Below are 15,639 nucleotides of genomic sequence, written 5' to 3' on the forward strand. Positions count from 1 at the left end.
AGGTCAGTGAGTGTGTTTGGATCATGGACAGTGTTGCCAAGTCCGCTTATTATAAGCGACTTTGGGCTTGTTTTTCTGTAAAGTCGCTTACAAATATTGGTGCTCGCGGTTTTTTTGGGCTTGTTTCTAAAGTGTAGTTGCTTATTTGGGCTTGTTCCTAGCTCCATAATAAGTTGTCAAGCAGATATTTTCTAAACGTAGGAGTTTGCCTTACCTGTTCCTTCTGTCCCTCCCCTTTCCCCATACACACAGGAGACAGCAAAGTTTTTTCTCACCCACATCCTGCTTCTAATTGGCTCTGACCCAGATGGCAACGAGTACTAGCCAATCAGAGGCAGAGCAGGGCAATCGGTTTTTTCTGTTTAGGAAAATGTCAGTGAGTAATGAGAAAGATAATGGTGGTGTTATTCTTCATATATATGAGGCTAAAGTGTTAAGAGTCTTAAGAAAAATGTTTTAGACCAAGCCTCATCCTCACCTGTTTAAATGGTTTTGACTGGAATTGTTTTTAAACCAGTTTAGTTTATTTAAGTCTTTTCTAACTCACTCATTTGTTTATCAGAGCAGGAGCCACTTTATTGCTGCACACTAAGATTATCAATAATTCCTCCTGTTTCTGGGTTATAGTTATTTAAAAATGGGATCTTCTGCAGTCCCTGCAATAATAAATAACGGATTTGTGAGTTCAGGATGATATTTATTTGTGTGTGCAAATTTTAATTAGGCTATCAGAGGTTTACTGTGTATATAATGTACTTGGTACATCAGTCTATATTTGATATCCCATCAGTTTTCTAATGTTAAATAATGTTAAAAGGTGGTTTAACTAACTCTTGTGATCATTGTCCTGAAGCTCAGGGGGAAGAAAAATAAATAAACTACCGTGTGTACAGTTTTGCAAAACTGCGCACAGTTTACCAATCTGTCCACATGGATGTAAATTGACAATCTGTACCCACAGTTTAAAATCCATCCCTACGGATTGTAAAACCGTGCACAAAGTTTATTTATTTTTCTCTTCCTGGAACCTAGGGGGGCTCCGTAGAAAAAGTTGCTTGTTTTGGGCTTGTTTTCACAGGCCTGGTTGCTTATTTGTCTCGCAAGATCTGGCAACACTGATCATGGACTGTGCTGTTCAGTCTATGCCATAGAAAAGTAGGTTCATGGATTATGGTTGTTTGTGTTGCACATATAAACATCATATCATTGTTTCAGAAACATTGATATGATATAAACCAGGATTCTGTGGCATGTTAACACCTTATCCAGGTTTCTCAACATTCTTTATTGGTAGGCTATATCAGTCAACAGTGACTGAGATGGCGATAAATGAAGACACAACTCTACCCAGATGATCAGAAACCTGGATACTGTTTGAATCGTGTATACAGGGATAAGTCTATAACAATTTTTTTATGTTCCATGTAAACACATCCCAAATAAGATCACAACCAGGATAACGATAATGCCATAACCCATGTAAATGTACTCATTGAAAAATGAGCTACGATTCTTTCATTAAAATGTCATAAATATATTTTGTGTAGGTGAGGTGAAATGTGCATTTTATGCAATAAACATGGTAAAAAATCAGTCAGAAATACTCTCAAAAAAGAAAATCACGGTTCAGACATGATGTGTTGGGTAAAATGGGACTGGATTAATGTGAAGATAACTGAATTTACAGCATACGTTGTGGCTTGAATTCACTCAAAATATTATTATGAAACACATTGAGTATATGAACTTTATTGTTTCCCTGCTTCTTATAAACATTAGTTATCTGTATGTCCATTAATTCTCAAAACACATTGACATGACACGTTTGTAGAGTAAAATGTGTAGTAGCCTATAGCAGTTTGGTAAAGCTAATCATTTTTTGGTGAGAGTGTTTTTAAGTCGCTTTGTAAAGTCAATATCCTATTACGTGTCAACGTTGGTGAGGGATTACACTGTTTCTCATCATCAGGAGTTCTGAGAGCTTTTACTGCCACATTACATCATTTTGCAGTCTTTGTGACTAATGCACCAGCAACTGCTGCACGTAATTACTGGACCCTTTGTACCTTTGTCTTCACGCTGCCTCGACATCTCAAAGCAGTAATGTCACACCAGCTCTACCTTTCTTTGCGTGTTTTTGTGAGCTATAAAAAGTCAATATAATATATGTGTGCTAAAGACCGAAAATTGTATTAGGCAAAAGGAACAATACATTTATTTACAGTATGATATATACAGTTAAATTATTGTACTGTAAAGTATTTTTGTCTATTCCATGCATGCACGCAAGGGTGAAATATTTCCATTGCTGTGTAATATTGCTCTGTGAATTTGCAGTTTTTTGTGAAAATTGATTGTAGTTGATCATACTATACTGAATGAAATAAGTGTGTTTTAATCCTCAATACTTAATCAGGGTCATGGGGTTCATGAGAGAACTGGGCATGGAAACAATATGTGCAGGGAAACAGTGATGCATTGGATCTATTCTTTCTACAGACAATTTAGATTCTCCAGGCCACCTCACCTCACCTGTATGTCTTTGGGCACAAAGATAGGACCTGGGTCAGCATTTACTGTATTCGCTGGACCTTGGTGTGTGTGGCAACGATGCTAACCAAGACACACACACACACACACACACACACACACACACACACACACACACACACACACACACACACACACACACACACACACACACACACACACACATACACACACACACACACAGACATATATACACACACACACACACACACACACACTCACACACACACACACACACACACTCACACACACACACACACACAGACACACACACACACACACACACACATACACACACACACACACACACACACACACACACACACACACACACACACACAGACACACACACATACATACACACACACACACACACATACACACACACACTCACACACACACACACACACACACATACACACACACACACACAGACATATATACACACACACACACACACACACAGACACACACACATACATACACACACACACACACACACGCACGCACACACACACACACACACACTCACACACACACACACACACGCACACAGCACAACCAATAACACAAACAATTATGAGACTTACTGTTGTATGTTATTCTGTATGGATCATTATCAAGATCATGGGAATGGATCAAGCTTTGTGGCATAGTCCTGCGGAGCCCGACACAAAAAACTAAATTAAGAAAATGTTTTTGTTCTTGGGAGAAGATACAAAATTACTATTTTGAGGATTGATTGCTGTGTCATCAATATAGACCAAAACCTGTATATGATCTACAGTTTATAGTGTAGACAAGTTTCTAATTCTACACAATAATATACCTTACCTGTCAGGTGGGGGTTCATCAGACAAAGCTGTGGTCTATTCTTGAGACACAACTGCCCCACCACTTCCAAACCAGGCCAGCCAACATTCTGTATTTCTGTGAACCAGCAACATCAAAATGTCAGACCACATTTCCTGTTCTGATTTCATATCCATTAATTCTCTGTTCTACGTTTTTTCATCATTAGTGCAGCAAAGCCACCCGGGCTGTTGTCTGCATATCGTCTATTATTTCCCCTCTAAATTCCCTTCATCCTGCATGAGCACAGTGGAAAACAAACAGACGCTCATTAGCATGTGTGACCCGTTGGTGGTAAACAGGCTTATTTCCACATGAGTGCAGTGTGAGAATGGATTTCAGTGGGACAGTCGAGGTAGGTGGGCCCGTCGGCTGCCTTCGTGGGGACTTTAATAGGGACTTAACAAATGCAAGTGGACAGGCACAACATTCTCTGGCACAGGGAGGTCATGTTGGTACAGTGAGCACTTGTTAGAGGGTGACTCACTGTATTTGGACTCTTGGGTGGCCACTGATATTTACTTCATTTTTAATGTGCATTTTCTTTTCTCACAGTGCTAATTGTTGGATTCTGACGGATGTCGAGTGCTGTCTGCCAGAACTGAGGTAATGTGTGGCTCAAATAATGCCTCTGTGCTCTGCTCTGTGAAGTGATAAAAGCGGCCTGTAATTAGAGGAATAATCAAAACTGTCAGGGCTCTTCTATAGACGCTATTGTTTACTGTCTGCTTCTCTCACAGCATCACAAGCTGCTGGACCTCTACATCCTCAGACTGGGCCTCGGACCTCAAAAGATCATTTCAACGGGACCTGTCTGTGTATCAAACAAACGTGAAAGTCAGTGTGGTGAGATAAGTTATTTTGAAATCCCCACATACGAGGTGTGACACTCTTTCCCTGTATATTCAACTTACAAGACTACAGTATGACTTGTTTGTCTCGTTTGTGGTTTTTAGGTTAGTAGTTGAAATCCCTGTTGAGCTCCATAGTTCAGACAAAGCATTTGTCGGAGTCTATCTACTGCAACCTCCCACAACAACATCATTCATATTTTAAACCATGTCTTCAAAAGGAAAACATTCATATTTTCATTGTTTTCATCAGAAAACTAAAATGAATATTTGGAGTTTTTGCCCTCCCTCTTCTATTTGATTTGACTGTAAACTCGCAGTTGGTCCGCTGACCTCGAGATGGCAGCATTTCAGAGGAAACCCAGAGCCAAATGTTTTGCATGAATTGCTACCAAAATGCAAAAGACATGACTACGTGATGATTTTTTTGTGATACAGCCTGATATTACAAGGCAAGGGGCGATGATATGTGATTTTATTAGTTAGATGAAATATAGGCTAGACCTAGTAGGCTACATTAAACAAAGTTAAATTGCCTTATTATATCATATCATAATGTAAAAACAAACATGGCCACAAATTATTTTATGTCTAGATTACAATTAAGCAGACATAACACAGGAACTAGCCCCCGAAAAGCAATATGATATGAATATAAAGACGCATTTGTAGACATGTATGAATGACAGGCTTATAACATTATATACACATAAAGACACTGCTGTGACTGCGTAGATTCAAAAATGTAATTACAGGTGGTGCAGACAGACACGATCTTTGTATAGGCAGCCCTCCGCTGTGTACTGGTATTTGTGAGCAGCAAAACAACCCTGATCCTGGATCTTCGGCCCCGGATATCCTTCACACCACATCGGTCGTAAACGGAGTCTCTACGGCGGTGACCACAGAGGAGAAGGAAGGTTAAGAGGTCTCACTCTGTCTACATTTTCGATCTGTTATGGTGATGTAGACCTTACAAAGAAGTGGACCCTGCACAAATGAATGCATTAGTCAATTGGAAAGTAGGCCTATGTTTGTTTATAGGCTACTGGTAGATTAATGGCGGTCCAGTTTATAACCCCTGCCTCGTGTCTGGTGTGAATGTACAAGGAAAGTTGTCGTTGTGAAATGGACTTTTGGTGCAAATGATAAAGTTATGGCATGCGGTGTCCTCTTGTTAATATAGAGTAGAGTTTATTCTGTTAACGACAGTAAAACACACCGAGATCAAACTGACCTTCTTGTGAGTACCAGACCAGTCACTATGGTAACTGCTCTCCGCTAAACTGCAGTAAGAGCGACGCCCACTTTCACAGACTGGAAGGCGGGGCAGAAGCTCGAGTGAATCATCTTTTGAAACAGAGACGATCTCTGCGCAGGGCGCCGTGTTTACAGCGAACACGACAGACTGCAGACTGGTCGAAGGAGACTGTGTGTGTACCTGCACATTAATCTGTCTAACTACGCTACCCGTTCAGCTATCTATCGACGGAGGCCATTAGATAACCAGAGGACTTGACTTGACCCTGAGCAATAAGGTCAAATACTCCATTTCCCGCCGATATGAAGGTGAATTACTCCTACCAAAACAACGCGGTGTGTGTGTGTGCATGATGAGCGTCTGAGGAGGAGGAGGAGGAGGAGGAGAAGAAGAAGAAGAAGGAGGCTGCGGTCTGAAACTAGATGTTCTCCTGGATATATCGAAACAAACGTCGTGTCGTTCACTCAAGGAGGATGCGCATTGATTTAACATGTTACTGTATGTCCTAGACAGGCTCTTTCCATCCTAATTTTAAAGGGGGGGGGGTTGACCCGTTTTCTGCCTCCCGAGAATCCTCCAGCCGCGGGACGTTGAATGTTTTTCCTCCAGGTATGGAGTGTGAAGATGCGGATTACAGAGGAACCCCCGCCGCTAGTTTAACAACCCTAACATTGGTTTCATTACACACATCAGTGCAGGGTTATTTTTTGCAGGAATAAAACAGAACTATGAATACATTTATAGCTAGAGGAATACATTGGTGATTTTGGAGCACGATTGGGCTTCCATTAGGAAACGTGAGAAAGCTACCCTGCTAGCCTGTTTGGAGTAGCTATTAGCTTCATTAGCTGGCTAACTGCTAAAAGGTGCTGACTGGAGATTTAAAAGTCTTTTAATAATTCTGAGCAGGGTTTGCCCAAGTTTCCTTCCCTCTACATATTTATTTACAGGATTTGTGAGGATTTACACATCCAGGAATGAGGTCTCGAACGGAATGGAGCCGCTTGACCTTGTTTTGGGGTCTGATGCTGGGTCTATCGTCCTGCCTCCGGCCCGCCGCCGCAGAGAGTAAGTACTGCTCCTCCACATTACTAGTTACACATGGGGACATTTACTAGTTACACATGGGGACATTTACTAGTTACACATGGGGACATTTGCTCCAACGCTGTTCAACTATGGGAAATAAGGTTAGCTTTCGTTACAGTGAAAACACCATGCTTTACTATACATACCGTATATATAGCGCAACACTGTAAATAGAGACAACAATGGTTTTTTGTGTGACAGTTTACATATTACATTTCTGTATTTATGTCGAAAATATCAGAAAGATGCGTGTATTGTTAATAGAGAAGAAGAAATACGGCATGTCACAATTCAGTTATGTGGTTAATAAAAGATTTGCAATAATCCTGTATGTAGGACTTTTTATTTTCTCTTAGTGGGAAAAACATTTAATATTTAATGTTGTGTTAGTAATGCAAATAAATGTAGTTAACCTGTTTTTTGTGAATACAGTTATAGATTGTAGAAATACTAGTTGTAATATTGTAACTTGGTTTAAAACACACCATAGACAATGAGTCAGTTTTAAGTGTGTTTGTAAATACATTACCATGACTCAGCCAATGGAGCTATATATATATATATATACTACATTATCAACTCTGAGTCACAATGTGGTGAGTTATGTGGAAGGTATCTCAACAGCAAATAGAAATAGGATGTGAGAAATAAAAACGTACGTAACTAAGTTTAGTTGGGCTCGTCTTCCTCTACATCCAAACATGTGATGTATTATTTGTATACTGAAGTGAGACAAAGTACTGCAAGCTGGGTTCAAACATAAGTCCGTTCTTACTGCTTGTGGCAAGAACCTTGACAAATTCAGCTCTGTATATCTAATAGATTAGACGTTTCAACACATAATAAACAGGCACCAGTGGTTGGTTGTGGTTGTGGTTTTACAGCCTGGCCCAGTCCATTTGGTACCAAAGGTTCAGCATACAAATGCCATATAAAGAGAGCAATAAAGTGTTAGGGTTAATTATTTTTTATTTATTTATTAATAATAAAAAAGCTTTGCCATTTTCAGTCATATTTTATTAACTTTGAAAGGTTTCTGATAAGACAAAGCAAACCTAACCTGAGTGAACACAACACAACCATAACCATCAATTTTGGCCATTATTTTGCGTGTAGGTGTTTTTTCCCAAAAAGCACCTCCATTTTAACAATACTCCCAATCGTGTTCTTCTTTACGAAACAAACCTGGGGATACCTTGACCTTCGACATATTCTCATGAATACCAGACTACTGCAACGTCCTCCCATCAGGCAAATGATGGTAACCACAAGCCTGATGTTATAGATTTTAGTCCAGTGATCGCCGTGGAGATAGGTCTGGCAATGCAAGACTAGTCCAATGATAATCCGTTGAAGTAAACCATACTTCTTTGAAATTTTGACTGAACTTTAAAAATCCCCAATTGGTACTGCACAGATGGTTTAGTGTGTGAAAAAAATGACTTTCTAGTTACAAAATACTATATGGCATGTAAACCGTCCAATTGAATTAATTTAAAGCTTCTTCATTCATTCAAAATGTCTTTTTATGTGTTGCCATCTGAAATTTTTCCATGTTTCCAGTTATACTGTAAACTAGGCTTCCTGATTCATCCCATTCATCATGACATGTTGGGGAGGTGTGGGTTGGGGGACTGAACCAGGGTCTGGGTTTTAAAATAGAACAAGCCAAAGTACATTCGCAAGCAAAACAGACTAAGTTCTGTTGATTGGAAAGAGTGAGGAGCTTGTGAACTGAGTGTCATGGGGTTTACTGTTAGCCCCAGCGGTTACAGGACAAACCTGGGAGAAGCAGAGAGTCGAAAGTCCCATCGAAAATCTTACATTTATTCTCGCTCCGGTGTGGAGCTGTCCAAAGGATCCTTGTGTGGTTAAACTCTAAGCATTCCTGCTGGTTTGCTGTATCAGGTGGGACTAAAGAGCAGCTGGTAGGCTTTGGTTAACCAGGCTGAGCTCTGTTGCTGCAGACACAGCCTTTCAGATGAACCAAACAAGTATTATCTGTCAAGTATGATCTTTTTTTCTTCCCAGCACATTTCTTCTCACCTTGCCTCTCATGTGGAAAAGTATTTATGAATATGTTCCCCCCCTCGGGCAATCTGTCACTATACAGGATGGGGAGTAAACAAACTTGCTGCTTGCAGTCTAGTGGCAGTGTATGAGGCACCAGCTTAGAGGGCGTATTGTTTTCTATTTCTTGTCTCATGGGAATTCTAGTGGATTTCCTCTGATTGTCTGTGGAAAGTCTGGGTGCTGCAGCCAGATGGGAAAAGGTTATCAAAAGTAAATATGTGATCTGGAGGCTCTTCAAAGCTGCAGAGATAGGCTTGTGTGCTCAGCTGTTTAAAATGTGTCAGTGTGAGAGGAGAGGGAGGGGGAGTTATTAAGCCTCTACACCTGCTATCTGTATTTTCACTTAGCTGAAAACAAGATGTAAATTTTGATCAGAAACCTTTGTTTAGTATCTTCACGAGTGGGGTCAGGAGCAGTTCACAATGAAAGATGGCCATGCTGGCGTTGCAGTGAGGCCACAGAGGGTGAAGCGTTGAGGCTGTGGTGATGTAACATCACTCGGCAGTGTGTCTTTTTACAGGCCTGGGTGTTGGGATTGTATTAACAGGTATGCAGCTCACTAAAGGCTGCTGACAGTGTGCACTGACAAGTAGATTATAGAGAAAGACATAACAGCCATACCAGCACACTGCCTGCCTTAAATCACACTAAAGGCATTTTGTAATGGCTCAGCAGAGGCCCTCATGTCCTCTCTAGAGAAGACTTAAAGTCTCAGCAGTTTTGACCGAAAAGCCTACAGTCCTTAACCCTCTATTTTATGTAAGAACCAAATTATCCCCAAATGCAAAGAAAGGTGATTGATTTGTGGCAACTTTATCATAGTTTAGCTGGGCACTGGTACACTAGCCACAGCTTCAGTGTGCTTTGAAATTGATGTCACAAGTGGGGTTGAAAGAGGTCAACCTTAGGAGAGTTTGCACATTGGCTATATTTGTTGTCTGTAGAGTTTACTGTGGTAAAACATGCTTCTTGGAAAAAGAATTATAGGACAATCTTAAACTTGTTTTCGCCAGTTTACTAACTTTGCACGAATTTGTTCAACTTTCTTGTGTTTTTCCATGAAGGAATGTGTGTAGATCTGCCCTTTTTGTCTGTTTGTGTCTGTTGCTTCTTTCTATAGGTATTTATTGATGTTCTTGAAAAGGATCAGGGAATGTACTAGTTCGAGCAAAGTGGAAGATTTATGAGTTGGCATTGCTATTGGATAATGTAGGCAGGCCACTTTGTCTTCTTTTTACCGTGTGATACCACTACTGGATTTAAATTTCTTAAGCACGCTGGGTCTAAAATGTAGCATGGATTGTAAGGAGTTTTAATTTGAAGGTGTTTACATACATCCAATTGATAACAATGTATAAACTAGAGCTTGGTTTAAAATAATTGATATTCCGATTTAAATCAATTTTCATTTGAATGATCCAAAATCTATTCATAAAATCCAAGATCTTTGTCTGTATCGTGAAACTAGAAGACCTAAGGAATCCATTGGTACCAACTATGTCACGCTAGCTTGTCAGGAAGGGGGTTAAATAAAACTTAGGCTACATTTTGGCGAACGAAAAACTGGCATGGCCACTTTTAAAAGGGGTCCCTCTGTCACATCAAGATATCTGAATGAAATGGGACTCAAAACTCATTGACCGTAGACTCTGTAGAGCTAAACTGTATTGTGTGTTCATGTGAGATAAAAAGTACATTAATGTAACTGCTTTAATGTAAACATTAATACTTTTAAGAATGCAGCAGGTTAGAGGGAACCTTGAACAATTGTAAAATCTCTTTAATTTCCAAGCTAAATTGGTATTGTAACGGAAATTAGCCATGTTTACATCGAATTGTCAAGCGAACTTTTAAAATGTGGCAAAGAAGGAAAAAAAAAAAAGAGAATGCGAATTAGAAGCGTTTCCATCAACTGGTTTAGAGCGAGTAAACTTAAAACTTAAAATTAGTATTGGTCATGTTGCATGCTGTCCGAAGACAAAGAAATTCCATTATTGTAATGCACACAGCAAGGGCTATGCAACAACGACGGCGGAATCAGTCATGTGACTTACACGTTCGCTGCATCACAACTTATTCGGCAAAGCTGTTTCCATCTCCCATTTTGTGTATTAACTAGGGCTGTGAAACGATTAATTTCTTTTAATCGCGATTAATCGCTGAAGTTCTATAGTTAATCATGATTAATCGCATATTTTATCACATGATTAAAATTCTATTATTTTGGATTTCAGAACAGCTTTTAAGTCCATATTAACAATCGAAAGCAATTCTTACCAGTGTATCTGGATTGGGAATCAAATGAATGCAAAGAAAATGACTTTATGAACTTGATTTTAAGATTTGTAATTATTTATTTACTGTAAACAAAAGAAAAATGTGTGAATCTGTCATTATTGCACAATTCCTCCAAGTACCTAACTAAAAAACTAAAAATCCCTATCCTTACTAGAGTCCATATAGTGTTTAGTAACTCCTAAATAATGTGGATTCCTCACTGACGTCCAGTGATCACCGGCTAATGAAGTCCGTGTTAACACAGCCCATCTCCACTGTTACCCAGCGACAGAGAAACAGGCTGGATAGTCCAGTACGCTGTTGTTTCCACAACAACAGAAACACAGCAGTCTCTGAACTCGCGTTGGGAGTTTCGTTGGAGTTGGATATAGTCCAGTTTTCGTCTAATGAGCGGACACTTGCAAGCAGGATTGATGGAACAGGTGGCCGGCTAGCGTTAGCTTTCCACCTAGCTAGGTTATACTCCAGCCCCCGTTCGCGTTTCACCGCTGAGGTTGTCCCCCCGTGATCGCCCGCTGCCCGCTACGGCTGCTGCAGCTGCTGCTGCCCGCTCCGGCCACCATGCTGCCCGCTGGTCAAACTAACCTGTACTGAACATTCATCTCTCCCCCGCCCCCCGAGGGCCGGTGGTGTAGCATCACGTTAACTGTACTACTATGCTTAGCTCCGTAGCTGGTAGCTCAAGCTTGACGTGCTTCGGTGATATTTTAATTCTGCTTTACACAATGTGCATATGGCTTTCGACTTGTCTACGAGCCGTCCGGGAGTTTTGGAAAATAAAAAGCGCCATTCAGGATTTCATTGCTGCTGTGTTTCTCCATCATGCTGCAGCCTGCAGCAGCAGGATGTGTTAGGAGGAAGTGGCAGCTTGATGATAAGTAACGGTGCTGCAAAGGGTCAAAATAGTAGCCTGTTAGGCACGATGCAAAGCCGAGTGAAGTGTAAAATAAATTAATAAATGCCGGCATGCGATTAACGCGATTTAAAAAAAAAAAAAAAAAAAAATGTAATCGCATCGCGTCGGCCCTTAATCGCATCGCGATTAATGCGTTAACGCTGACAGCCCTAGTATTTAACTCTTTTTGAAAAAGGCAAAAACCACCTCAAGTGAGCATTAAAACTTTTTGGCGAATTTGAGGACTTTTTTTTCAAATTTTGCCGTTTCCATCAACATTTTCTAATGGGATACTTCAAAATGCGCATAGCAATACGTTGATGGAAACAAAGCTACTGACGAGTCCCCCAATTGGAGTTAAAGTGTTCATATTATGCTTTTTGGCTTTCCCCCTTTCCTTTATTGTGTTATATATTTTTTGTGTGCACGTTATATGTTTACAAAGTGAAAAAGCCCAAAGTCCCCCCCAAAGGGACTTACCATCTCCAACAGAAAACACTGTTCACAAACTGCTCCAAACAGCTCTATTGTAGTCCAGCCTTTACTTCAGAGATAAACGTGGTCACTTTGGAACACACGTTATAATGCTCGCCTAGCTGCTAGCATGGCACGCCCTCATACTCTGCTTCTGACTGGCTAGTAGTCCTTACCTAGGTACTGTCAGGACACGCCCTCATACTCTGCTTCTGACTGGCTAGTAGTCCTTACCTAGCTACTGTCAGGGCACGCCCTCATACTCTGCTTCTGACTGGCTAGTAGTCCTTACCTAGCTACTGTCAGGGCATGCCCTCATACTCTGCTTCTGACTGGCTAGTAGTCCTTACCTAGCTACTGTCAGGGCACGCCCTCATACTCTGCTTCTGACTGGCTAGTAGTCCTTACCTAGCTACTGTCAGGGCACGCCCTCATACTCTGCTTCTGACTGGCTAGTAGTCCTTACCTAGTTACTGTCAGGGCATGCCCTCATACTCTGCTTCTGACTGGCTAGTAGTCCTTACCTAGGTACTGTCAGGGCACGCCCTCATACTCTGCTTCTGACTGGCTAGTAGTCCTTACCTAGGTACTGTCAGGGCACGCCCTCATACTCTGCTTCTGACTGGCTAGTAGTCCTTACCTAGTTACTGTCAGGGCACGCCCTCATACTCTGCTTCTGACTGGCTAGTAGTCCTTACCTAGCTACTGTCAGGGCACGCCCTCATACTCTGCTTCTGACTGGCTAGTAGTCCTTACCTAGTTACTGTCAGGGCACGCCCTCATACTTCACGTCACTTTGGAACACACGTTATAATGCTCGCCTAGCTGCTAGCATGGCACGCGCTCATACTCTGCTTCTGACTGGCTAGTAGTCCTTACCTAGGTACTGTCAGGGCACGCCCTCATACTCTGCTTCTGACTGGCTAGTAGTCCTTACCTAGCTACTGTCAGGGCACGCCCTCATACTCTGCTTCTGACTGGCTAGTAGTCCTTACCTAGTTACTGTCAGGGCACGCCCTCATACTCTGCTTCTGACTGGCTAGTAGTCCTTACCTAGGTACTGCGCATGTGCGACTCCCAACAAAGATGGAACAGAAGTGAGATGTAAACCTATTCTGATATAACCTCTAAATACAATTATGAACCTGAAAATGAGCATAATATGAGCACTTCAAGATGAACTCAAATGAAACCTGCATCAGGTATTTGGTTCTTCATTTATTTGCAGTCATAGACAATGTTTTTAGATATCGGCATATGTTTATTTGAGGATGAAACACTCTGTCAGACATACATGAGTTTTTTTGTTGTTGACTACAGCAAAACATTTTACATTTTTTTTTTTTTTTCTAATTATCTAAATGATTACTGATTGTTAACGTTAAAATCAGAACACTGTTTTTGAAAATATAAAATGGTTACATGTGTGTGTAGCTGGTTGTGATAATAATAAATATTAGAATAGAATAATTTCTATTGCCAACCAATGATTCAGTGTGTTCTTTTGGAAATTAAACATTGTTCCACCTCAGTAGCTGTGTGGTTATCCTGAAGAAACGCTACATTTTGGTGAGCTACAGATTTTGGTATCAGCAATACTGTCTTATAATATTCTGCATTGAGACATTTTATTATCATCAGTTTGTACACTACTCTTGAACTTGTCTTTCTACGCTTTAAACTTTGATAATGATGCATACAGCATACTTGATCACCTACTTTTGTTATGACAGGTTTATTATATATTATTACTTATTTTCTTAGATTATACATTGATTATAGTATGGGAATATGTATAGCTGGCAGCACATTGCTTTAGCTCCAGGTTTTGGCCTTTAGGGCAATCCTTAGATTAAAAAAAACAATTATATGTATTTACACTAATTAACCCTGCAACACCAGCCCTAATATTTCATTATAAAATGTAATAAAGAAAACAATTATTTGTTTGCTGGTTGTGCATCGTCTTTCCCAGACCTCTCTGTGTCACATTCATACAGTAAAACTTTATAGACCAGCATTAAAGTAGTAGTGTGACAACCTGCTAGTGGTAGCTGGTTGGGGTGAGTTTTCCATGAGTCACTGCCCTGCAGCTTTTCAAGTCTAAATCCTCCTCACAGTGATGTGCGATAATGGCCTCCATGTTTCTGTGGGTGCTGCTGTAGGGCTTCAGGCCAAGTATTGTTTAGAGCATAGCACACAGGTGGGAGTAAAAGTTGGAAATGCAAACACTCCATCTACCATCACCATCGTGCCTTACCAAACTTTTCCTGATGCGGGTTTGGATTCAGAGCAGCGCCTTTTTATACTTTTGCTTTGTACTTGCTTTATACTTTGTACTGGTTCAAAGTATTTTTTGTTTGTCTAAATATAATCAGAGTCTACTGACAGTAATTATCAAAGTACTACTCATGGTTAAAAACAAATGTAAACAAAACTATGTATTTAGTATGTACTACTATAGAACATAAGATTTAGGTAGGGGGTGCTAAACTGCTCTTTTTAATCTATGCTAGGAGCATGGTTCTATAGTTCCACAACAATGGCAATTGTCAGATTGGCCACTGTGAGGTCGACATCTGTGATTTTGAGTGAAATGTCTTCACAACTTATTTAGTACAGAGATTCATGGATGAATTGTTATAACTGGTGACTTTTCATCGAGCCAATACTTTGGTTTCTCACTAAAAACCTGCAAAAATAATGACATTCCCATCAGCCTCAGCAAATGTTAGCATGCTAATAAGCTGAAATAACATAGTGAACATGGTACACATTGTACCTGCTAAACACCAGCATGTTAGCATTTTCATTGTGAGCATTTTAGCATGGTGACATTGGTATGTAGCACAAATCACCACTGTGCCTCACACAGCTGCTACATTGGCCAGAGTACTTAAAATTAATTTTGTCCTTTTTGTTTAACACGTTTTGTCACATCTACTGTATTTGATTAACCGAGACTGTGTAAAAATGTTTTTATGGATGATGTCTTTCATAGTAGAATAGTATCTATGCATGTACATGTTGTTGTGTTATAAAACTCAAAAATATGAGGTGGACACAAAAGCAATAATGGTCTAACGGCAGAGCAATGTAAACTTTATGCGCTATTAACCTGAGTTTGAATAGAACCTGACTCAAGTATTTCCTTTGTCACGCCATGTTAAGATGACATTGAAAATGAGAACTGCAAGGGAAACATGTTTAGTCAACAACAGCACAGCTCAAGTGTACGGTCATTATTGAAACACATCTCTTTATAAATAAAACTATTTCAGAAATGGAGAACATTA

General features: G+C 40.3%; 1 protein-coding gene across 3 annotated transcripts in view; it reads left to right on the forward strand.

The window, feature by feature from the left end:
• The first annotated feature begins 5,241 nt into the window (after nucleotides 1-5,241).
• The window catches only part of LOC116057296 (insulin-like growth factor 1 receptor), a 54,914-nt gene continuing 44,516 nt past the window's right edge, over nucleotides 5,242-15,639 (forward strand). The window contains exons 1-2 of one of the 3 annotated variants that reach the window (XM_035999142.1): nucleotides 5,243-5,822; nucleotides 6,465-6,582. In XM_035999142.1, the coding sequence (XP_035855035.1) occupies nucleotides 6,492-6,582 (91 nt within the window). In that variant the 5' untranslated portion in view covers nucleotides 5,243-5,822; nucleotides 6,465-6,491. Of the gene's footprint in view, nucleotides 6,583-15,639 lie in introns of all 3 variants that reach the window. The other 2 variants (XM_035999143.1, XM_031309695.2) reach the window with 2 other exon arrangements.

Source organism: Sander lucioperca, chromosome 3 (genome assembly GCF_008315115.2).
Source record: "Sander lucioperca isolate FBNREF2018 chromosome 3, SLUC_FBN_1.2, whole genome shotgun sequence".
Lineage (NCBI taxonomy): Eukaryota > Metazoa > Chordata > Actinopteri > Perciformes > Percidae > Sander > Sander lucioperca.